At 42.5% G+C, this 24453-nt stretch overlaps 1 protein-coding gene across 4 annotated transcripts in view; it reads left to right on the top strand.

Annotated features, from left to right (window-relative positions):
• LOC110948981 (FERM, RhoGEF (ARHGEF) and pleckstrin domain protein 1 (chondrocyte-derived)) overlaps positions 1-24453 on the top strand; it is a 61783-nt gene that overhangs the window by 27346 nt on the left and 9984 nt on the right. For all 4 annotated transcript variants that reach the window (XR_007946343.1, XM_022190773.2, XM_022190772.2 and 1 more), the window contains exons 3-16: positions 6686-6790; positions 6895-6937; positions 7781-7859; positions 9373-9470; positions 9983-10097; positions 14009-14156; positions 14348-14443; positions 14540-14703; positions 14810-14878; positions 14967-15060; positions 15965-16178; positions 21218-21405; positions 21660-21749; positions 23207-23340. Coding sequence is in view for 3 of the 4 variants with exons in the window: in XM_022190773.2 (XP_022046465.2) it covers positions 6686-6790; positions 6895-6937; positions 7781-7859; positions 9373-9470; positions 9983-10097; positions 14009-14156; positions 14348-14443; positions 14540-14703; positions 14810-14878; positions 14967-15060; positions 15965-16178; positions 21218-21405; positions 21660-21749; positions 23207-23340 (1637 nt within the window). In the remaining variant the exon portion in view is untranslated. The remainder of the gene's footprint in view (positions 1-6685; positions 6791-6894; positions 6938-7780; positions 7860-9372; positions 9471-9982; positions 10098-14008; positions 14157-14347; positions 14444-14539; positions 14704-14809; positions 14879-14966; positions 15061-15964; positions 16179-21217; positions 21406-21659; positions 21750-23206; positions 23341-24453) is intronic.

Below are 24453 nucleotides of genomic sequence, written 5' to 3'. Positions count from 1 at the left end.
GTAATTTGACAGGATTATCAGTAGGCGTGTCTCTCTCCTGTCGTCTCTCTTTGTCAGCTTCCCGCTGTAGTCGAGTCACCCTGGGAACCTCTGCGGCACCTGACCTGAATCTCAATGAGCTTTAGCTGCTGCTGACCTCTCTGTCCTACCCTTCCGTTACAGTGCATATACCTGCTCAATGCACACACACACACATGCACCGCAATGCATGCAAAGATTCCTGTAAAACACTTTAAATAACCGCGTTCTTGCTCTATTGCGACAGAACCCACGGGAGCGTGAGACAGGCAGTCAGTGGAATCTTCACATATGTTTCCAATAGCGGCACAAGGAGGATTCAGTGTGGGAATGCATCTGCCTGCTACTGTAAACAGCTCTCTAATCTCAGCCCTGCCCTGAGCCGCCTTATCAGAAGAGCCACGGTTCACTTAAAAGTATCCAAAATCGTTTCTGGGGGTTTTTCCACTGCTACGTGTGTGAAGTCGAAGTTGTGACTAGTGAGGGTCCGTCTTCTGAAGTCAGTTTTCAGTCTCCAAAAGTAAGCTAGTCAATATATTTTGGTTTGGTATCAGTTCGAAAATCAGCGCTTTTACACTGTGCTAAGCCTGTTTGCTATCTTACCAGATGCAGATGGTTTGATTCCCAGAAATGCCCTTTACCCGTTTCTCTTTTTGCTTATTCTCTTCTTTAAATCTCACTGCTTCTTTCATCTATGACCTCAATCAGCTTCCTGTGATGTTGCCTGAATGTCACAGCTGAAAACCTCCTGCAGGGAGATGGCTGCTCCATTATGTGTCAAGGTATAACCGAAGCAGCAGGAGCCACTGAATGGCCCGAGACACAAGAAAAGAGGGGAAAAACAAAAAAAGACTGTTAAATCCCCGTCCAGTAATGACTGAGTCCCCCCTTTGCTTTCATGCCAGCATCGACTCCTCCAGTGCGCCACAACCAAAATATTCAGCCAGACAGGATTCCCTTTGTTCTTTCTGTCTATCTGGAGCCTAAAGGCACTGGCAGCCTGCTTACCACCCATAGCACCAACCCCCATACCTCCTCACATCCCCAGGAGAAGTTTGGTGAGCACCGCCCGGCCTGGCTTATTGCAGATGAAGTGGACCATACCAACAGCTCCTGGAGGGGACCAGCTGAGGGAACACAAAGCTACTTTACACCTGACCTTTATGGATTTTTTTTTCTTTTTTCTTTTTTTGCTGACAGGAGCTTACTAACAAGGGGGGCGGGGGGGGGGGGGGGGGCCTATTTGGTCTACCCTGAGGTGGAAACCCGAGCGGACATGTGTGCAGACATCGCTGTCATCTTTATTTAGCCTTCCTCTGTCAGCTTGAGCATGTGGAGGTCAGTGCAGCAATGCGGCCATACCGACGCTCTTACACACATGTAAACAGTAGTAGCATCCTGTGGGCCTATGTTCAGACCTAATGAGGCCAGACAGAGTCCTCCTTCACGTCTGGCCTGACTCCTAGGATGCATCATCGCAGCCTGGAATACTCCTATGTAAACTGCTTTTATAGATAGAGGTCATAAAAGGGGGAGATTGGTGACATTTTCTTGGCATTGCAGATGATGAAAGAAATGTCAGCTGCTGAGCATGATGTTTCCTTAAGACGGTAACCTTTCCGCTGGGGCAGGGGCGGTATCGAATGCACGGAGTGTTGTGTCAGCTGTGTGTCGGGGAAGAAGTTACAGCTTCTCCTTTGTGTGATCGCTGCACTCCAACGTCAGCCTTTGACAGTATCACCGCTTGTGCACAGTTTCTTGTGGAAACTGTGTCGCTACAGATGTTTCAAGTCTTTGCATAAGTTTATTTTGCCGTCTAGATGAGGAGGAGATTAAAAAATGACAGTCTTGCTGTGAGCGCGCTTATAATCAGTAAAAATGAATGGGTCAGTAGAGCCAAATTGACACAGTAAATTATGTTTGGCCTTTGCAGCATCGATGACCTAAATTAACTTAAATTGCGAGTCAGCCATGCTAGTGGCATGCCTCTTAGGGATGTTGCATGGTTCAGACTACAAATATTTCCACCACTAATGAAAGGATTGTCTTGAAATTTCCAACAAACACGATGTCATGGTTCCCAGAGGATGCTTTTGGTGCTTCCTTGGCCTTTCATTTCTCTGTGCATCAAGCATCAAATCAATGAATTTTTCAGCGTATGACCAACTATTTGCAAAACCAATGAGCTTAGCTGTTTTGTGTTTAGCGTCTGTATATGTAGGCTTTGTAACCACCTAATTACCAATTATATCTGCTCCTGAATGTGTTAGCGAGCATCTCAAAGCACCACTGTGCCTCCTCTAATCTGGCCGTAGTGGACCTGTCGCATTGTGTTTGACCACATTTGGCAGTCGTATTTGGCTGCCATTGCTAGCTCTCAATAAAGTGTGCTATTGTGCGAGTTGTGATGTGTTAACAGTGGACTAAAAGCACCCTGACCAGACATTGTGCGCTCATTGATCCTGTTATACAAACCCACAAAGGGCCTTTTTCCCCAGATAACATTCTGACCAGTCAGAGTAGGAAAAGCACGGATGTAAATGAGAAAATGAACGATGGCTGAATTCAATTTAGCTGCTCCAGTTCTAGAGTTCTGGTGCTGTTGTCGCTGGATCCTTGTCACACTTTCACGGCTCACTGGGACACTTGAACAAAGCTATTTGTGACAGCTGAGCTTCTCCTGCTAGGACAGATCAAAATGTTTACTCTGGAGAAGGTCTGTGGAGCAAATGTGTCGGGGATGACATTATCAGTGCATACACTTCTGTCCACATACTTGATGTTGTTTGCGCTCAGCCCCTCGGTTCCAGTCAGTATACAGTGTTATTTCAACTTTGTGGGACGGCCCTTCCCAGAGTGAGAATGACATGCATCTGTGCACAAAGCCAGCTCCATGAAGAATTGGTTTTCCTACTTTGGTGTGACAGAATTGACTGGCTTACACAGAGCCTCGACCCCCCTCCAAGACCTGTGGGATGAATTATAAGACCGACTTTGAGCCAGCCCTTATCGCTTATCATTAGCGCTAAATGTAACGCTGATGTGGCTGGATGAGAGCAAATCCCTGTTGACAGGTTCCAAAATCAAAAGAGTGGAGGCCTATGTAGCAGCAGAGTAATGCCTGTAGATTTAAAATGACAAGTTTGACAAGCGCTTATTGTTTCAGTGTCCAGAGTCTTTGCTTGAAAGTTCCCATACTTTTTCTCAAGTAATGTCAAATCGATCGGTATATCTAGATAAAAGTGCTGCAACAAGCCTGCAAAGCTTTCATGAGCAGTAAAGTTTCTGTTGAAACAGTTTCAGAGACGAATTAATTATTTTGGACTTTGTGGTGCTTTGAACTGCATTGCATCATACTGTATTTTTCTCTAATCTTATCCACTATTGTTTCCACCCCATTAATATCCACAAGGGTTGGGAATATTAGAAACACCTGTCAGTATAACACAGTATAGTTAACCATGAAGCTGAATCAACGCCTCTCTGAAACAAAAATAGAGCTGCATAATATATTGTTTCAGCAACGATGCTGTGATTTGAGAAATAGTACCATAGCAGGAAGTTCAATATAAAGTAAGGGAAATTAACTGGAACACAGAATTCTCCAACTTTTCTTGCTCCCTGATACAAAAAGAGAACTAGCGCAGTTCTTATTTTCCATGACTAATCTACACAAGAAGTCTGTCTTATATAACATCGTTTGTTGACATGCAGGCTCCACATGTGCACAGCAATATGACTGAGGAACAGGAGAGAAACACTGAAAAGGAAGATTTGGTGTCAACTAAAAATACTGTGTCAATTGTAGAGCTGTACAATTGAGAGAATATTAATCGTGATGTTAGTTTTCTGCTACTAAATGAACATGATCGACGGGGATATTGATGTTTAAAACGCTCCACTTACAGAAAACAGTCCATGCAGATAATATCACCCAGTTTCAGGTAAAACCCTTTCATATTTCACTTTTTTTTTATATAGTTTTTTTTGTCACTTACTTCAGTGGAGACTAGAGGCTTCTCTTTGCTCAGCATCGTCCACTGCAGTCCGCATGTGAGGCGTTTAGGGAACATTGGTGAATCGTAATGACTATCCATAAGCAGATGTTTAGCAAATGAGACATTTTGGGTACAAAACGTTTGATATTTAGCCAGTGAAGATTAAATTGATTCTTAATTAGATGCAGATTTGTGCATGAGCAGGAATGTCACACAACATGGATGAGAAAGCAGCTTTTCTGTTTATTTAAATGTGAAAGTGCAGTAAAAATATGTTCAATAATCATGATCACAGTATTGATCAAAATAATCCCAGTTATCATTTCAGTCATAACTGTACAGCCCTTGTGAGTTTTGTGGAGTTTTTTGAGCTACAGAGAATTGTCGCTAACACATGAATAAACACAGTAATTGTTTTATCAATTAAAATGAATACCACAAAGTCAGGTCTGAAAGCCATCCAAAGCAAAACAACTATTCTGGATGCCTTTGCAGAGTTACACCATGTGAGAAAGATTCCAAATGTCTGTTGTAGCTTTATAAGAAATATCAGTGCAGATGCAGGCCCCTACAAAATCAGCCCAGTCATTCCATAATGACTCTTTCTAAATAGTTATTAAAATAATCTAGTGAACAATCCTGCATTTTTCATGTTGCAATGTATATCACAGAAAAACAAGATATCACAATACTGTTTTTTCCTGTTGTCAACCGCTTGAAAGGTTGGATGTGTTGCAACGTTTTTGCATTTTGCTGTGAATTAGCTTTAGCTGGGTGTAATAAGCTGGCAGCTCAGCGTACATGACATCGCCTGACCATGCTTTGGCCACTAATGAGGCCTGATAACCAGAGCTCAGTTGTGTAAGACGAGTTGCTCTTATGCCAGGTTTCATCATTACGTTGCTGCAATTGGACTGCAGGGAGAGTTAAGACTGTGTCACTAAGCGTCCTCCGAGTGCCTGCGACACGACAGCTGTCAGTCTTGGCGACTTGTGCATCATTAGAAGTGCTCTTCTTATTGTGCCGGCTGCGGCGGTGTCAAATGGCAGCACCATAACTCCAGTCTGCAACAGCTGCATTTAATCAAGCTCTGCTCGGCTTTAATCAGCCTCTGCCTTACCCATCTCTGCTTGGCTCGTGGTCATTTTCACCCTGACAGCAGATTTATAAGGCTGGATATGAGAGCGCGCCAGTGAGACGGAAACACTCGTCAGCCTTTCACTGTATCCGGCTCGGTTCGTCCGTCGGTCTCGTTTCTGGAGCCTCCGCAGAGTACATTTGTTCAGAAAACACAAGACATATAATTCATTTAGGGGGTTGGTTTGCCTGCAGTCTGTGAGGAAGTAATGAGTGTGTGAGAGAGAGAGAGAGAGAGAGAGAGAGAGAGGAGCTGATGGCCTTTTTCCCTCCAGTCTCCTTGTGGCCTCCCTCATCAGTGCCATCACCGTATGGAAACAGCTGGTCCTTGGTGGGGAGATGCCCTGTGTGCACTGCATGAAAACAGCCTGGAGAGAGACAGCAGAGGAGGAGGGAGGAGTGGTGGGTGGGAGCATGTTTGGGGAAGATTTTGGATTTGGTGGTGGACGTGTAAACCCTTTCACTAAGCTGGTAGAGCTTAAGTTTTTTATTCTTTCAGCATTCTTAAGCATTAATAGGAACACAGGCAGTGTCACTCTTTCCCCACGAAACACTTCACAGATTTAAAGGCGAACAAGCCGCTTTATTACAGTTCAACTGTATGAAGGGAATTCTCACAGTGTTTGCCTCAGCGGCTCGCTGCCCTTTTGTGTAAAACTAGAGGAGAAACTGCTTCCTTGAAACATATTCATGCACAGCCCTGGATCATTATCCAAGCCAGGGGGAACTGCTACTACAAACACTCACATTCTGTAGCTGTGATACGCTCCACACTGGTGCAAACCAGTCACGAGGAGGCAGCCAGGCAGAAACTCTCCTGTTGTGTGCCTGACAGAGCTCTGTCTTCCTAGGGCGTCTGTAATAGGAGCGTTTCTGTGGAAATCCCTGACATTTATTTGACCTTACATGGGAAAGTTTCTCTCTCTCCAAAGATGTGGTGGATTTCTGAGGTTTTGTGTTTTGTCCCAATGCCAGTTTTTGTCAGTAAGTGGGCAGTTTAGTCATTCTTCAAAGTGTCTGTGTGGGGTGAGTGAGGACAGAGTTGGTCAGGGAGAGTCTTTATCCCATCGTGATACTGTATCAGCCTCAAAGCCTGCTGGTCCTTCATCAGTGACAGCAATGACACTGGAAACACAGATCAAAGAGGAGGTCCACCCGCCTCTAACTGCAGCAGGGAGGACGACAGCTTCTTAGTGGCCAACTGCGCCTTTGAATTCCAGGATGGAAGGAGGAAGATGAGCAGAGGAATTTAGACGGAGAAAGCGATCATCTTTTTGGGTTCCATTCACTTATACTGGGTTTGACACGTCCACAAAGGAAGGCTGTTGTCTGCCTGGATGCTTTTTTTTGTCAAAGCCTATCATTGAGTTGTCCTGAAATGTGTTTGTCCTGTGTTTAAAGAAGCATTTAAAGCTTCCAGAGTTTCATTTCACTAAAATGCTGAAAACAAAAATTCTGATTACAATAGAAATGGTGAGTGTGATAATGTTATGTTAACCAGGAATCTTTGTTTTTCTTCTTTTTCTTCGCAGCAAAAAGCTTCAGGCAAGATGCTGTTTGACCTGGTGTGCTCCCACATGAATCTCATCGAGGGCGACTACTTTGGTCTGGAATTTCAGAATCATCAAAAGATGATGGTGAGAAAATGGAAATTAAATAGTATCTTCTTAAATCAAAAGCAAATTCACTTTTAAAAACAGCTACTTTGTGACATTATATTCGCTTGCTTTTTTTTCTACAGGTTTGGTTGGACCATATTAAACCCATTATCAAGCAACTCAGGCGTAAGTGTTTTACAATACTGTTCCATCTTCATTCAAGGAATCTCTTTCTTCTAATGTGTCCATTTTATGTCTGGAAAAAATAGCCAGTAATTCAATGAAGAGCAACTATACAGTATAATCTGCGTGAATTTAATTTTATCCCTCTAAACCCCAAACCCTGCCTGAGGGTTTGAAAGGCTTGTTGTCTTTAATAGTTTAGCAGAACTGCACCATTTACCAGAGCCAAAAGTGTAAAAATAGAGACAATCAATGGATTTGCAGCTGTGCTTGAACTACGGTCGGGCAACTTAACCAAATCTAAGCTTAAAAATAAATATTTCATCAAAATCACTTCATGTCATGTTTCACAAAAGGTTACATGTAGAATAAAAATTCATGGAAAGCGGTTTGCTTTAACCAGACTCTGCAAAAACCTGAAGACATTAATGATTCAGAATGAAATTTAGTTACTTTTTGCTGAACTAGGTTGAACTGCAGGCTGTGTTTACACAAAGCTGAGAAATAAAAGTATGGAAACAAATTGAAAATGTTAATAGTCAAACATCGATAGTGTGCAGAATCCCATTTTTTTCCAGTAATGGTAGTATTTGGAGGCAATTTGGAAAAATGTTGTACATGCTAATACCGTGTTTTTGTGTGTGTGCGTGCGTGCGTGCGTGTGTGTTTTTTAATAAATCATCAAAAAAAATCAACTTTGGTGTTTTGATCCTTATGTGATTGATAGCATATAGAAGCTGCTTGGGCTTCAGAGGGTTAAAGAGCTGACATTGTGTATATTTGGAGCAGGTGTAATGAGATATCTTTTTTGTGACGTTACAAAAAAAACTCGTCCATCTCACACAGGACCGAAACACACAACCCTGAGGTTTACTGTGAAGTTTTTTCCTCCGGACCATGCCCAGCTGCTGGAAGAGCTGACAAGGTGAGCTCCTTTCCCTCCACACAGTTTAACTCCCTTTTATCTCTACACCGCTGTTTGCCTTCCGCTTGGCATTGAAATGTGCGTTTGTATGTGATACGTCGGCGTGAATGATTTCAGCTGTGACTGAAAGCGATTGTGGAAGCATAAATGAAGCATATGCCCCAGTTCCCACAAGATTTATTCCCTGCTCAGCTATACAATTCACATGTCATGGCTGCCATGTTTCTGATTTAGCCCTCTGGAGATTAGCGTGGAGCTAATGATTTTCTGGTTTCCGTTTTCTCGTTATAGAGCTGGCTCTTGACTTACATATTCTCAGAGTGTAGAAATAATTGATGTACAAAAATAAAGCTTGTGCATGTAATTAAATATCGTTTATGACATTGTTTATTTTTAAAAGAAACCATTCTAATGATAAAAATGAATGAATATTTTAGGATTTGTGAATAATCTCGCACACGCCAGACCTCTGCAGGTATACACTTTTTGATATGATGCATATAAATGCTCTTTAATGTCACAGAGTGCATTTGATTTCACAACCGGCTCAAACTGGGTGTTTCACACTGGCAAATACAATGACACTTACTGAGATGATTAGTTGTGGCAGTTTTATTGTTCATGAGTATTTTAAGTAGTTTTCACACAAAAGTTTTAGCCATTTTGTTCCTGCTTGTCTAATGTGAAAACTTGGTGGAATTTCTCTGTTGTTTGTCATCATGATCGGGATATATTTCAGGTTTGAACTGCAGTTCCTGAAAATGAATCCCTTTTCTCTTGAAAACTGTAGCAGTAATTTCTGACTTTTTATTGGCCAGTTAATTCATTTAGAAAATTTCTAAATGAATAATTTTAAAGCAATAGTAATATCTGCTTGGACTTAGACATCTACGCTCCTACACTTAACCCCACGTACACATAAATACATGAAGTACATGAACTCATGTCATCTATACACTTTGTTCGGTGGTATTTTGTTTATGGCTGCTATGGCTGGAGCGACAAGCATCCACAGAAGACCCTCCAGCATTATGAGGTCACATAGCAGAACTAAGCCTTTGGCATCACCGTTTCATCAGTTCCATTTATAAAATTGGCTGCATTTCTAATCCAAAGACCCCCTAGACGTCTCAGTGTACACTGGGTCTCTGATATTCTAACATATTACTGAATTTGTAATATTATACCTTTATTAAGACTGTTTTTATTCCTGTAGCTAAGAGAAGTAGCACTGTAACACAAGACATTCTGCAAATCCTCAGTAAATTACTTCACTCAGCTTGTTAATTAGTGAAACCAAAATGTGCACTTGGGCCGACTGAGTTTGGTTCAAAAGGCAGCCATGTGTAAAATTAGGAAAAGCCATTGAGCATTGTGTTTGATTAGACTTTTAGGTGTTCTCTTGGATGTCCCGTTTGAATTTAGCAGTAGATGTAAGTCCAGTGGTGGAAAACTGCCACCGTCACGTCCATCCTTTTCGTATAATGTGAGGGCTGTTTGTGTTTGTGGCCAGGTACCTGTTTGCCCTCCAGATCAAACAGGATCTTTCCTGCGGACGTCTGACCTGCAACGACAGCAGCGCGGCGCTGATGGTCTCCCACATTATCCAGTGTAAGGATCACATGACTGTTTCCTCATTTAGCTCAAGAGAACAAAGATTTGACAGAGCAGATAATTGTCTTATAAAAATAAAAAAATCATCCTCTTAACACTGAGCTTATCATCAAACATTGTTATATAGCACACTGCGCACCATTGCAAATTGATTATCTGTGTGTTGCCATGGATACCTTTTAGTGGGATGCCTGAATACCATCTTGCAGAACTGCTTCAGAGCAACCACACATCATGGTGTCATGCCAGGAAATGCTAACAATTTCCATTACTGGGCATTTGTGAACCACAGTCTGTTATCCAGTAATGATCAAAGTGTATTTTGGTCTCAATAACAACACCAAATGAGAAAATTATTTTCATTCTTTCATAAGGATTTAAAGGCTTGGAGCATCTGTGCCAAGACGCTGAAGCTGTTTTCTGCTTGTTTGTCCATTTAATTTGTCACCTCTCTTTATTTTGCACAATATGAGCTTTTCTTCTTTCTCCCCTTTGTTTTAACTTTTAAGCTGAGATTGGGGACTTTGAGGAGAGCCAGTGCCGGTCACACCTCCTCAACAACAACTACATCCCAGATCAAATGCCGCTGATTGACAAGATCATGGAGTTTCACTCAAAGAATATGTGAGTTTCTGGGCTGGAACTGGAGGGCTGTTGAGTCAAAGCTGGCTCAGTTTTAAAGTAAGGCATTTCTTGGATCTGGTTCATAAGGTCACTGAAGCGATGACTGAAAAGGATTCTTTTCACTCGTGAACAGGAAATGTTGTTTCAGACCTTGTGCATGCCCCAGTGGGAGGTTTTATTATACAGGTGACACATTCAGGAAAGCAGCCATTGAATGAATGGGTTCTTTCTCAGAGTGCAATGTGCAGTTCTTTATCATACATCAGCTTAGAAAAGCCAGTATTTGTGACTGCTTTAAGACTTCTAGGTAGAAGTGGATACACGTTTATCTTCTACTCTTTCAACAAAAACCTAATTTGCTCCAGAAACAGATTTGAAATCATCCTCCAGCCTACCAGATGACTCAAACAACTGTTGTCTGCTGGGTTAGTGGGTTAAAAACCTAGATTGTGAGAAGCTATTCTCCAATGTCTAATGGAAGAGTTTTTTAGAAGCGGAGCTGGTTATTGAACTTGGCTTTTTTTGCCCACTGCTTCCCCTCGTATCTGTCTCTAGTTTAAGAGCGTTGTGCTGTTGGGAGTTTATTACTGGAAACATTCCAGATCTACTCGCACGATCCTCTCTCAAAATGCTCTCATCATCATTCAGGTTTGAGTACGAGCCAAAGCTCTGCCAACGCTTGTCTCAGCGCTGCGTTACAGTGTGTCACGCCAGAGATGGACACGCAGTGGGCGACTGCCACAACATGAAAGGAGCTCCATTAGATATGACTGCTTTCTTTGGCTTCCTCTTGTTCCACGCCAGGTCCTTCTTAGTTGATAACTGCAGTTCTTCTGGCTGGGTGCCACGCTGAGTTAAATCTCTTATTAAACGCCACACACAGGAAACAGGAAGGCTTATCCGCTGATAAGAATTAGGAAAGTTAGTTAACATTTGCAGCCCCTCCCCGACCTCCCAGCACTGCGCCGAAAACTGTGATAAACATGAGAAACCTGGATCCACTCTGTCTCGGTCTTTCACCTCAATTAGTGAGACACAGCAGGATGATAAGGCGGGATTTAATTTATTTGTCTTAAAATTGGCTATGAGGATAATGAATGCTACAGTTGCACACTGGAAGTACGATTAGTCCTTTTAATATTGCTGAGTCTTAATTTACCCTCCCTACTCTAATCTATATGAAAAAAATGCTTGGAAAACATTTTCTCCTATGCAGATACACACGTGGACAAAATTGTTGGTACCCCTCAGTTAAAGAAGGAAAAACCCACAATTCTCACTGAAATCACTTGAAACTCACAAAAGTAACAATAAATAAAAACTTATTGAAAATTAAATAATCAAAATCAGCCATCACTTTTGAATTGTTGATTAACATAATTATTTAAAAAAACAAACTAATGAAATAGGGCTGGACAAAAATGATGGTACCCTTAACTTAATATTTTGTTGCACAACCTTTTGAGGCAATCACTGCAATTAAACGATTTCTGTATTTGTCAATGAGTGTTCTGCAGCTGTCAACAGGTATTTTGGCCCACTCCTCATGAGCAAACAGCTCCAGTTGTCTCAGGTTTGATGGGTGTCTTCTCCAAATGGCATGTTTCAGCTCCTTCCACATATGTTCAATGGGATTCAGATCTGGGCTCATAGAAGGCCACTTTAGAATAGTCCAACGCTTTTCTCTCAGCCATTCTTGGGTGTTTTTGGCTGTGTGTTTTGGATCGTTGTCCTGTTGGAAGACCCATGACCTGCGACTGAGACCAAGCTTTCTGACACGAGGCAGCACATTTCTCTCCAGAATGCCTTGATAGTCTTCAGATTTCATCGTACCTTGCACACTTTCAAGACACCCTGTGCCAGATGCAGCAAAGCAGCCCCAAAACATTACTGAGCCTCCTCCATGTTTCACCGTAGGGACAGTGTTCTTTTCTTCGTATGCTTGGTTTTTGAGTCTATGAACATAGAGTTGATGTGCCTTACCAAAAAGCTCCAGTTTGGTCTCATCTGTCCAAAGGACATTCTCCCAGAAGCTTTGTGGCTTGTCAACATGCATTTTTGCAAATTCCAGTCTCGCTTTTTTATGAGTTTTTTTCAGCAGTGGTGTCCTCCTTGGTCGTCTCCCATGAAGTCCACTTTGGCTCAAACAACGACGAATGGTGCGATCTGACACTGATGTACCTTGGCCTTGGAGTTCACCTTTAATTTCTTTGGAGGTTGCTCTGGGCTCTTTGGATACAATTCCAACGATCCGTCTCTTCAATTTGTCATCAATTTTCCTCTTGCGGCCACGTCCAGGGAGGTTGGCTACTGTCCCGTGGGTCTTGAACTTCTGAATAATATGAGCCACTGTTGTCACAGGAACTTCAAGCTGTTTAGAGATGGTCTTATAGCCTTTACCTTTAAGATGTTTGTCTATAATTTTTTTTCGGATGTCCTGGGACAATTCTCTCCTTCGCTTTCTGTTGTCCATGTTCAGTGTGGTACACACCTTTTCACCAAACAGCAGGGTGACTACTTGTCTCCCTTTAAATAGGCAGACTGACTGATTATGAGTTTGGAAACACCTGTGATGTCAATTAAATGACACACCTGAGTTAATCATGTCACTCTGGTCAAATAGTTTTCAATCTTTTATAGAGGTACCATCATTTTTGTCCAGGCCTGTTTCATTAGTTTGTTTTTTTAAATAATTATGTTAATCAACAATTCAAAAGTAATGGCTGTTTTTGATTATTTAATTTTCAATAAATTTTTATTTATTGTTACTTTTGTGAGTTTCAAGTGATTTCAGTGAGAATTGTGGGTTTTTCCTTCTTTAACTGAGGGGTACCAACAATTTTGTCCACGTGTGTATATAGGTTAGATGGTAAAGCAACAAATCTCATGGAAAAAAACTAACAAACCAGCCATTAGCTTGTCACTGTGGTTTTATAGCAAATCTTACTGAAAGAGGAGTAAATTGTGCATTTATTGATACTATTTCCAGCTTCTGATTAATACCTGTTTGAGACTGTGTTGAATATTTACAGCTGAAAGTGCAGGATGTGTGTATGCAGGATGGAAAACAAACTAGCGTGCCCCAGTTTGTTAGTTGAAGGAACCTGTCACACTGTTGCACTGGTGTGACTCACAGTGTAGGGAGAGCTGCTTTGAAAGCGGAGCTCTGCAAGCTACCTTCAGTTGATGTAAAGCAAAGCTACCTCAAGGGAGGATTCTAGTTGGGTTAACCCAGCTGCTTTTGAAAAGTAGTTCAAACTGCTTTTTTTTCTTTTTTTAGCTTTAACTGGCATGAAATATGATGCAAAAAAAGTCACATACCAACAAACCGGTCAGCCGCTCAGCTGAGTTTATTACAAAATGTGCCCTCTGGTTCACAGATCAAACACAAACCAAACAAATAAAACACACTCTGCCTCACATAGAAAAACATAGCTTGCGCTTGTGGAGCTATTTCGTATCAAGTATTTGCTTTACTATGGCTTAGTGATTCTACTTTAAGCTGAAAGTTTTTTTTATGATGCTGAGCGCTGAGTAACACCCGCCCTTTTACACAAACACCACACAAAGGTCCAGTGTGTGGTGGTAGCAGCCTGAGTTGAGCATGATTTCAAAGCAAAACCAAACATAAAAATTAAAAATAATTCTATTTTTGTGGCCCAGACTCTTTGTAGTTTCATTAGTTGACTAAATGTAGTGGCATTGCTTAAACCACTATACAAATATGACTGGAATTGGACTTCTAGTTAAATTACATGTAGTGAACTGCTCCTCACCATTGGTAACTCACTGATGTAAGCACACAGTTTTCGTTAGTTTGATCAATTGATTTGATGTTTTCATAGGATTTGCTGGCGATAAGTCCAATTTAGAATGTCCTTTAACTTGTCACTGTGTGTTTTGTGCTGCAGAGGTCTAACACCAGCAGAATCAGACTATCAGTTACTAGAAGTGGCGCGCAGGTTGGAGATGTACGGGATTCGGCTGCACCCTGCCAAGGACCGTGAGGGCACGAGGTTAAGCCTGGCTGTGGCGCACACAGGTGTCCTAGTCTTCCAGGTTAGTCACACTAGTTAGTGACCTACAAGCTAGTGGTTGATCACACCGAACATTGTTTAACAATTTCAGTATTTATGATGTCAGAAGGACTTGCTAAATAAAAGCATTTTGTCTTGTGTTTCCTCTTCAGTGAATATGTTTGGTGATAGAAGCTTTTCATTAAACGTTAATTATATTTATCTTCTCTTCAGGGACACACGAGGATTAACGCCTTCAACTGGTCTAAAGTCCGTAAACTGAGCTTCAAGAGAAAACGTTTCCTCATCAAACTGAGGCCAGATCTAAATGTAGGTGGCATTGCTGGATTACACTCACTAAACACAACACAAAACCCTTCAACTCAGTGCTTTTTGTTGTAAATTGTGTCTTAATTTGTCCTCCAGAGTTCATATCAGGACACTCTGGAGTTTCTGATGGCCAGCAGGGACTGCTGTAAGATCTTCTGGAAGATCTGTGTTGAATATCACGCCTTCTTCCGCCTCTTTGAGGAACCCAAACCCAAGCCCAAGCCTGTGCTCTTCACGCGAGGCTCCTCCTTCAGATTCAGGTGGAGAGTTTGCTTCACGTGGCACTTTCTACCCATTATTTTGACAGTCCACTACAGCTCCTGCAGAATAGCTCATTATTATCTCCCTTGTACTTTATCTCTGCAGCGGTCGCACACAGAAGCAGGTGATTGATTATGTGAGAGAGTCCGAGTTTAAAAAGATCCCATTTGAAAGGTAAAGGCTGCAGACGTGTTTGAAATATTTGCTATGAATGAGGGTGCTCGGAAAGTATAACACTGACCTTCAACATCCTGTCTGCCAGGAAACACAGCCGGGTCCAATACAGCAGTCGGGTCCAACACAACAGTCGCCTGTCGCCATTGCCTTCTCCACGCCACCATGAAGTGCCAACAGAAGTGAGTGTCCGAGTCTTTACAGGAGAAGATTAGCTGCATGTCACCTCAGGAGTTTAGTTAAGGTCACTGTATTGTGCTTCCATTTACACAAACAAGGCCCTGTTGGTTGCCTCTGATGGCCTCCTGCATACTTATTTTAAATGTCCCATTAGAAATCATTACATGTCTTCAGTACTTTAAAAAGTGCATTGTTATATACAAAACACTCATGATTTCTTGTAATTCTTGGTAATATATTTTCATAGCCTCATGTCGTTCTATGACATTTTAAAAGAAAATAAATTAGTGCATCTGTGGCAAAAGTTATAGCAAAGAACTTTACACAAACTAGGAGAGTCTTTAGCACCTCTAAATAGGATGTAAAATTTATTCATTGAGAAATGTTTGGAGACAGATATCCTCTCCACAGCCCCAGGGTCAGATCCTGTCAATGTACATGAGGAGAATGTCTAAGCCTGCCGACGTACGCAAACAAACCTTTGTTAAACTACCTGCTCAAGCCCTTTTCACCTCTGCTCAGTGCACCTTCGGACCCTGGTACACCTGCTCGCACGTCTAGTTTGCATCCATATTTATGATGGCTAGAAAGCTTCTTCTTTCCTGACTTTTGCAGAACATTTATTGGCACCTTACCACCACTGTCAGTTAGCAAACCCATTAGTAGGAATGCCTACTATATATATGTGTGTGTGTGTGTGTGTGTGCATATTCTCCAGCACAGGAGATACAAACCTGCTCATCAAAACAAGCCCACAGGATACTCCATAGTTTGTCAAAAACTCTGCAGGGTATTGTCAAGTCAGACAGAATTCATTTAGAATCCCAGCTTTTAGTCATTATTAATAATGAATAAAATGTCTTATTTAAATTCCTTAACCCTGTTACTTCTGTGTCCTGCTGTCAGAGTGGTGTTCCCGGGGACAGAGTCGACTCTCCCGCTCGGCGTCACTGGAAGGAGTCGGTGCTGGTTAGTGCAGAAGACCCGTCAGTTTCGCAGATAACGAGGGCGAGTCCTTCCCACCAGAGAAACGGCCACGATGACAGAGCGGGGTCTGTGTCCAGGACGGAAGAGAGAAGAGGCTCAACGCGACAGGCCCACCCAGAACATCTGAATACAGGTCCCGCATCTCGAGCTGCTGCCTCCATCCCCTACATTGCCTGCAGTGACATAGATAGTGAATATTACTTGGGCAGGGACCAGGCTAGAATGTCAAATCACAGCTACAGGGAGCAGGCAATGCCCCGCCGTGGGTCTGGATCTGGGGGGACAAATGGGGCTTTTCAGGCCCAGCAGGAGCACTTTCTGGGTAGGATGCGGTACAGGGAGTCCCCCACCTCTTCTCGAGCATCACCAAACCTGAGCTATAACTTCGACCCGTCTCCCAAGCAGTCAGGCCCAAAGTCTGACCAGAGTCCTGTCTGTAGCACTATGGGAGACATTAGTGTTCATAGCAGAGAGAGGCAGAGCAGCAGCCCTGTCACAGTTCCTCATATGATGAGTTCCCGCAGCGTCACCGCCAGTCCTGTCATTGACACCCTCCACCAAGCACCTTCCATCAGTCACGCCGAGCATAATGGCTACAGTCCCCCTCAGTTTAATGATGGTAGATGCACCCCCAACTCGAGCCGATCTCCTCGCTTACAGAAACTCCACAAAGTGCGTCACCACCCTGACAGAGACCTGAACCAGGGAGCGTCCTCACCAGGGCATCAAGCGCGTCCCGTGTTGTCTCGGGCTGAACGTATGGCTGCTCTTGAGCGCCGCATGATGGCCAATGGTCTCACAGCACCAGGCAGGTCTCGGGCCAGTCTGGGGCAGAAACGACTGGGACCAGCTGGTGTTGCACATAGGGGAGCGGTTCAGATGAACGAATGCTCCACAAGTGCGTCAGAGTCCAGTGAGTCGGAGGGGGAGAACAACAGGGGCAACTGCAGCAGCCCTTCAATGTTTAGTAGCCCAGTAGAGACCACTTCTAATTCCCCAATACCCAGGAATAAGTTCTCCTTTGGCAGCCTCCAGCTGGATGAGGAGGCGGACGAGGACGGTTGCCATGCCTTCAGTGATGAGGATGGCGGACAGATTTTCAGCTGTTAGAGCGCAGAGAGCTTCAAAACATCTTTGAGAGAGTTTGAAGGGTTTGATCTGGGCCCAGATGGTTTAATGGCGTCCATTGGATGACAGACTGCTTCTGTCAGGAGACTACTCAAATCTCCACACTCCATTTTGTCAGTAGTATTCCTTAAGCACTACCTACTAAGAGCACTTTCCCAACATAGCTTAAGTCCCTCTTTGCACTAAAGAAGGAGCTTGTTCAAGGTCTTCTTTCTTGTTGGATGGGTGGGTTTCAACATTCCCTGTTCTTTAATTATGTTAATATGTCCTTGCAGACATATACATGTGCCTTGTTCGGATTCCACACATAACAGTTACCAATTTTAGAAATACAGAGACTAAATCTGTGGTTCTGTTTATGGCACGAGGTTGAATAAAATGTTGTAGACCTCATTCTTAAGTCAGTGTTTGCAGAGGTGCTGAAGGCTCATCTCAGTCACTAAACCTTGGATGCCTTATATATAAACACATAACGCTCCATAATTGTCCAGAGATGGATCTAATTTGACAAAGATGGTCTAATTTGTGTACTGTTTCTTGCATAGCACAGTCTGTGCTCGTTCTTAATCTTTTATGGAGTCTGAAAAAGACCTGTTGGTGTATAATTCTGGCAGTAATAATAAGCTTTCTAGGCATTTATTGACATCAATATTGTTGGTCCTGTTGTGATAATAATACTGATAATGCAGCATGTGGTGTGTAGCTGTTGTGAAGAGTTCTGTCTGAAATGTTTGATGCTGGAGTGGAAACTAATCCATATGCTGCGAATAGGAACACAAACATCTGATTGGTATTCAGTGTTGTTGCTGTTTACAGTATCATCCCTTCTTCAGTGGCTTGAAACAAACTTTAATTGACAAAAGTGTCAGGAATAGATAATAAATGCAACAAAGGGAGTTAGAACATCACAATAGTTTAGGCCAGCAGAGTCTCTGAAGGTAAACCTGTGCTGCAATAGTAGCATAGTCGCTCCAAAACAGTTTGTGGCTCTTACTTCTATGTCTACATTCCCATCTGCACTTGACTTGTGTTCGAGTATCACTGGTAGTAATCACAAAGGCTTTGGTGTCCATGGAGTTTGCTGTCTGCTTTAACAAAATGGCACTGCACTTTTATTTTTCCAGCCTCCTTTTGCACTATTGTCTTCATGTTTATTTACACTACTGTTCGAAACTTTGGGGTCACTGAGAAATGTCCTTATTTTTGAAAGGAAAGCATTTTTTTTTTTAACGAAGGTAACATTAAATTCATCAGAAATACAGTTTAGACATAGTTAATGTGGTAAATGACTATTCTAGCTGGAAACGGCTGATATTTAATGGAATATCTCCATAGGGGTACAGAGGAACATTTCCAGCAACCATCACTCCTGTGTTCTAATGTTACATTGTGTTAGCTAATGGTGTTGAAAGGCTCATTGATGATTAAAAAACCCTTGTGCAGTTATCTCAGCACATGAATAAAAGTGTGAGTTGGGGTGACCAAACTTTTGAACGGTAGTATATGTTTTACCTGTTTAAGAAAGCAATGATCTTTACGTTACATTTTTGTTCTTTCTTTTCCTCTGTCCAATGTAAGCACTTGTCTGTCAGCATGAAACTGTCATAACTTGTCTGTTTTTTCTTTTTGGCTGCATGTAAACCTGTTCTGTCACTCACTATGTCTGGTGTAAAAAAAGGAAAAAAAAAAAAGCAAGATTATCAGCGTCTGGGTTCCCTTTTTCTGCAGTGATCCAGCTAACCGTTAATTATTCCAGAGGAGAGAGAACATCGGGTTATAGATGACAGGAGCTAGGGAATAAACAGGAAAACCGAGGCAGGTTTTAGAATCTCTGTGTGTGTGTGTGTGTGTACTGTGTGTGTGAAAGGCAGTTTAAGGGCAACACCTCAAAGCGCGCAGTCTCTCGGCTCATCCATCACAGCCGGCTGCTTTTGCATTGCTCCCAGACAGTTTTAGTGTTGTGACATTAAAAAAACATATCCAGAGTGAGATATTATGGTGGTAGTATTTGTATGTTTGAGTAGCAGTTAGTCGCATCCGTCAGTATCTATTGAAATCGACCCTTTTAGGGCAAATTAATCAGCACTTTTAAGTTTAAGCAAAGATGCTGTTTATTGGGAGTTACTGGATCACTGCAGGATTAGGGAGCCCTCTCTGGTGCACAAAGCTCTCCCATAGACCTGGAATAATTGTCAGCCATTGCTCACAAAATATTCTCCATTTTCTTTAGTTAAACTCTCACCCATATTGCACATAACTTTATGTTGCATTGAAGTTCCAGGTCTGTGGGAAACACCTGTGTGTGTGTGTGTGTGTGTGTGTGTGTGTGTGTGTGTGTGTGTGTGTGTGTGTGTGTGTGTGTGTGTGTGTGTGTGTGTGTGTGTGTGTGTGTGTGTGTGTGTGTGTGTGTGTGTGTGTCCTCAACCACTGGTGTCCTTCAGGATGTGTTTCCACTGCATGCTGCGCTAAACCAGGACTGTGGCGTGATGCGCATCATGCTGTTCTGCCCTGACTGCTCTCTGCATGCACTCTACTGTATGTACTGTAATATACAGGTAGCGCTCGCATTCATTCACTGTGATTTCATAATCGTGTTATGCAGTAGCAGATTGCAGAATGTGATGTTAAAACTGTAGCTAACAGTGTAGAAATATCCAGTATTTTTACAACTCACAATGGCACAAAGTACATGTAATGTACAACTGATTCGTGCTCATTTCCTGAATAATGTATGTTTCCTTCTTACCGACTTGTGACGTTTTCAGACCAGCGATAGCACATTGAGAACAATAAGCTGTTTATTCAAAAACCTATTTTTATATTTCATTTTAGATAAGGCCGAGAAAATCACGCATGAATTCACACTGCTTTTTCTACGCTTTTGATCTGTCGCTCTCTCAGTCTCTCATTCATTCGCTTACCGTGTTCCTCTAGACGTTCACTGGGCTTTGGCCTCTTTGTGCTGCTTTTCTCACAATTTATAATCATTTAAAAATGTATGTGTGTCATACTAGAGTCAATAAAGGCAATAAAGTCTTATTTTCCAAATCTCCTTTTTGAAACCTGAGCAGGTGGAGTCTGGTGCTCATTGTAGATGCGAGCATTTTCCCTTTGTAGTGTTGTGTAGTGTAGTGAAGATCTCTACCCACACTTATTTGTAACACTCTTATAGATGCTTGTTTGTCTGTAGTTCCATCAGTAGTGTTTAGATTAAATGTCCTTGTTGGTGTGTGGAGCTAGCTGCATCTATGGGCTGCACTGGTGTGTTTGTGCCGACACACACGTGGACAAGTTGCAGCTAAAACATAGTAAGTGAACACTGTCCGTGCAGATGACACTAAGCAAGCCGTTCCACTTGATCATCCTGCAGTATGTGTCTCAGCTTGTGTATTGATTGACGTGGTACAAAGACTGCCAGAGCTGTCTGGGCTGTAAAGTGAGTCATGGCTGACTTTTCATTTTCTCCAGACAGATCCCCCCTCAGCTACACCTCGGTGTGTTTTATTGTGCGGCAGAAGAAGGCTCTGATTGTGGGTCGCACGGCCTCTGTGAATGAATAAAGGAGTTTGGTATGGGTCGTGTAGTCGCCCATTGGGTGGATATGTTGGATGCTATGAATCGATTTGCTGGACAGTTTAATTGGCACCAAAATGTCACAACGTGTCTTTTGGAATTGGACTTTTTTCTACAGAGTTGTATTTCCATTATCATTAATAGGCTGACTAGATGATTTATCAATTGCGTTTTCATTCTACAAATGTCAGAAGATAGTGGAAAATGTCATTTTCCAAAGAGTTCAAGGTGTTTGAAATGTTTTGTTGATGCTGTAGATTTCACAGTAAAATGATACAGAGAAAGGCAGAGAATGTGCAATGCAGATTATAGTGCAAACTCCGCCCATCTGAGAGCCGAAGTAGGTGAATGCAAATGCTGAGAAAGTTTCCCCCCTATGATTTGTTATGCTGTTGTGTTTTCATGCATATTTATATCACTGAAAACTAACATTTTCTTCTCTGCTTGTGATCCCTGCATGACTCGGTGCAGGTGTGATTTCTAACAGTCCTCACCTGTCCGCCTCCTCTGGACACTCCCATGCGATGGTCAACGGTCAGAAGTCGCTGGATCTGTGCAGCCACAGTCCGGACGGCCGACAGCCTTCCCCCCTCACCAGCCCGCTGCTCAACGACGCCTGCAGCGTTCGCACTGATGATGAAGATGAAGTTAGGAGGAAGGTTTGTCAGCAAAAATCGCTTCAATAAGTCGCTTTGTTTTCTAAGTTTTAGATTCTGAAGTTATGTTTCAAAACTCAAAAATAGCCCGTCCTAAATAAATCGCCGATGTGACTGAAGCTGAGTATTTCCCTGTAAAATGGGTTAGAGTGGGAGTACAGATGATGAGGCACCAAACCCACTGTTGGACTTGCTCGTAGTCACATCGCTGAGTTGTTTTTCTTCACCATCTCCTCTCCCTTGTCGTGCCTTCGTAGAGGTTTCCAACAGATCGAGCCTACTTCATCGCCAAGGAGCTGCTGACCACAGAGAGGACGTATCTGAAGGACCTGGAGGTGGTGACTGTGGTAAGGACAGGATACGCTCGCCAACACGCTGCTCCACTGTTTGTTTTCCCCTGCGCCTGTCCTCTGGGGAGAAAACATTGATTATTCCGGTGAGCTGCTCCATTGCAGAGCGCCCGCCAAAACACAGAGTCGGGCAGTGACACAGGGATATTTTGGCAGATGCGATTTCATTTTTTATTCGTTCCCCACACTCTGAAATGCATTTGTCTGTCTCATTCAAGCCCGTGAATACTAAACTCTGTTTGTCCTTTTAAAGGGATAGATGGATTCAGCTGCATGTTGCCTCTGCATGTGACTCCTTGCTTCAGTCAGATTTCATTGGCCGGGTACAAGCACATGGACGGCGTTTGATCTGATAATATTGCAAAGTAAACGCAGCAGAAAACAGGATATTAAATGTGCGGTGCAGCTCCTTCAGCTGCAAACAAGGAGGATGTTCTTATGAGGCCGTTGTCTGATTCGGCACGTGGAGAAAGTGCATCACTCCTTCTCTCTGGCAGCTTTGAAAGCACCAGCTTCTCTCGTCTTGCAATTTTCAGAGAAGCCTTTCACACATCTCATAAATATTTGGGTTGGCTTGTGTCCTTGTTCTTTTTTCAGCTGTGTGTGTGCTGCCTCTCTTCCCATGCACTGCCTGCTGCTGCTGCTGCTGCTGACGGTGAAGTCATCTGAACAACAGCTGCTTCTTCTTCTTCTCTGAGCCCTTCTAAAAAAACACTGACTTTTCCAAAAAACCCACTTCCCTTTCCCATCACGTCAGCTAAATAAAGCTCTTTCCCCCCCAATTCTGGTAAACAAACACACAACATGCGACGTTTGGATCCAATCACGCTTAATGAAGCAATAGCGTTAAGAAAGACCGGCTATTGATTCTTCTATTCATCCTTGGCCTATTAAGGGATTTAAGAGACACATTAAGAGACTCTGGGGAAAAAAAGCTGCTTTAATGCACGATTCTGTGATCACGAACAATCCAGACTGCGTTTGTAAGAAAGGATAACTTTTTACTCAGCAACTTCTTATAATCTGCAGAGAACCAGTTGTCATCTTGAGGCTGCGTTTGCATCGCAGTTAAATATTGAATTTCTCTACTTACCTGCTCCTTGCAGTGTTTATTACACAGTCGCTTTAACTGCTGCAAACAAGGGAACACTCTGGAAAATCCCTGTGGTGTCTCTTTTAATAACTGTGGTTTTATAGTAGAGTCAAGTTTTTTTTTTTTCCTTTTTCAGTCCAAAATCAGAAATTACAAATTCGCCTCAAGGGGCTTTACAATCTGCACAGCATACAACCCTCTGTCCTACTATTTAGATAAGAAAAAGTTCAAGAAAATGTAGTGTGACTGAAGGATTTCCTCTCTGGTTTGCCGCTGCTTGAGAGATGACTCTGTGCTTCTGTGTGATATATGTCGGACAATAGTTTCCTCTTATGTGCAAACTGTGTTTCTGTATTCTCAGTCTTTCCAGAGTGCTGTGGGACAAGATGAGGTGACTCCAGACTCCTTGAAAAACACCATCCTCTCCACCTTCGAGCCTCTGCACAAGTTCCACACGGGTTTTCTCAGGGAGGTGGAGCAGAGGCTGGCGCTGTGGTAAGACCAGACTCTGGTCCAGATATTCCCTGCGGGGTTCAGAACAAACCCAGCGATGTGCTGGTTTGGTTCCGGTCCAGATTATCAGAACTGCTGCCCCCGTTTTTGAAAACATGAGATTTCTTGGCATTTAGCCTGAGAGGTCGACCCAGTCCCTTCAGATGACCCGCGGAGCTACTCGTCTCCATGGCAACAGTCATGCTGCACCGTCGCCGGCCTTTTCTTGCCTGTGGCTTTCTGCTGTCTGATCTCCTTAATGATGTTGTGCTTTATGTAGCACACACCGAATCTCTCTCTCTCTGTCACACACACACACTCGCAGACATGGAGACAGTGATGCATAAAGCCCTTGAAGATTAAAATTTATGGCCATTAACTGCAGACTGTTCTTTTTTATTTCAAAATCCGTGGTGGGCAGTCACAGTCGTTAGAACTCCAAATTAGAGCTGAAAGTGATATTGTGCTTCACTCTGCTGATAAGAGCCACATTCAAATGTGTATGCAAATTATCCGGCATTACATGTGTCTCTTTTATGGCTTTGCATATTCAAATATTATAGTAGATATGTGCCTTTGGTGTTTTAGACGTAATTGGAAAGCTGTCTGTCAGAGATGAGGTTGGATGAGTTTTACAGACTAGTTATGTTTCCATCAAGTCACTGCTTAAAGATTATACCAAATTAATAAATATTCAGAGTAAGTCCAGTAATGGCAGCCCATTAGTCTCCATCATGTATGAGGAATCTCATGCTCAAGGGAGACACCTGCTGGTGGATCTATAAAATGTGAAAGAGCCAATACCGACTTCATTGCAATTTTTCTTGAATTAAGTGAAACTTGTATGAATAATCAATGATTTTTCATCGCTTAAATATGGTTTAGTCAATTAGTTTACTGTCCATAGGGATGATAATAATATATCTTTTGATGGAGGTCAAAGAGAAGAAAAGATTAGAAGTGTTTTGCGACGTTACGTGCGTGTGTTAGATATGGATTTTACACAAAAACCAGTCAGCATTCGCATATATATTTCACATATATATAAACATGTATTTATTTTATGAGTTTTAAAAAAATGCTTACAATGAAAATACAGAAAAAGTAATTTTTAAA

This window comes from Acanthochromis polyacanthus, chromosome 14 (assembly GCF_021347895.1).
Source record: "Acanthochromis polyacanthus isolate Apoly-LR-REF ecotype Palm Island chromosome 14, KAUST_Apoly_ChrSc, whole genome shotgun sequence".
In the NCBI taxonomy this organism is placed as follows: domain Eukaryota; kingdom Metazoa; phylum Chordata; class Actinopteri; family Pomacentridae; genus Acanthochromis; species Acanthochromis polyacanthus.
This window is presented reverse-complemented; position numbering and strand designations above follow the sequence as displayed.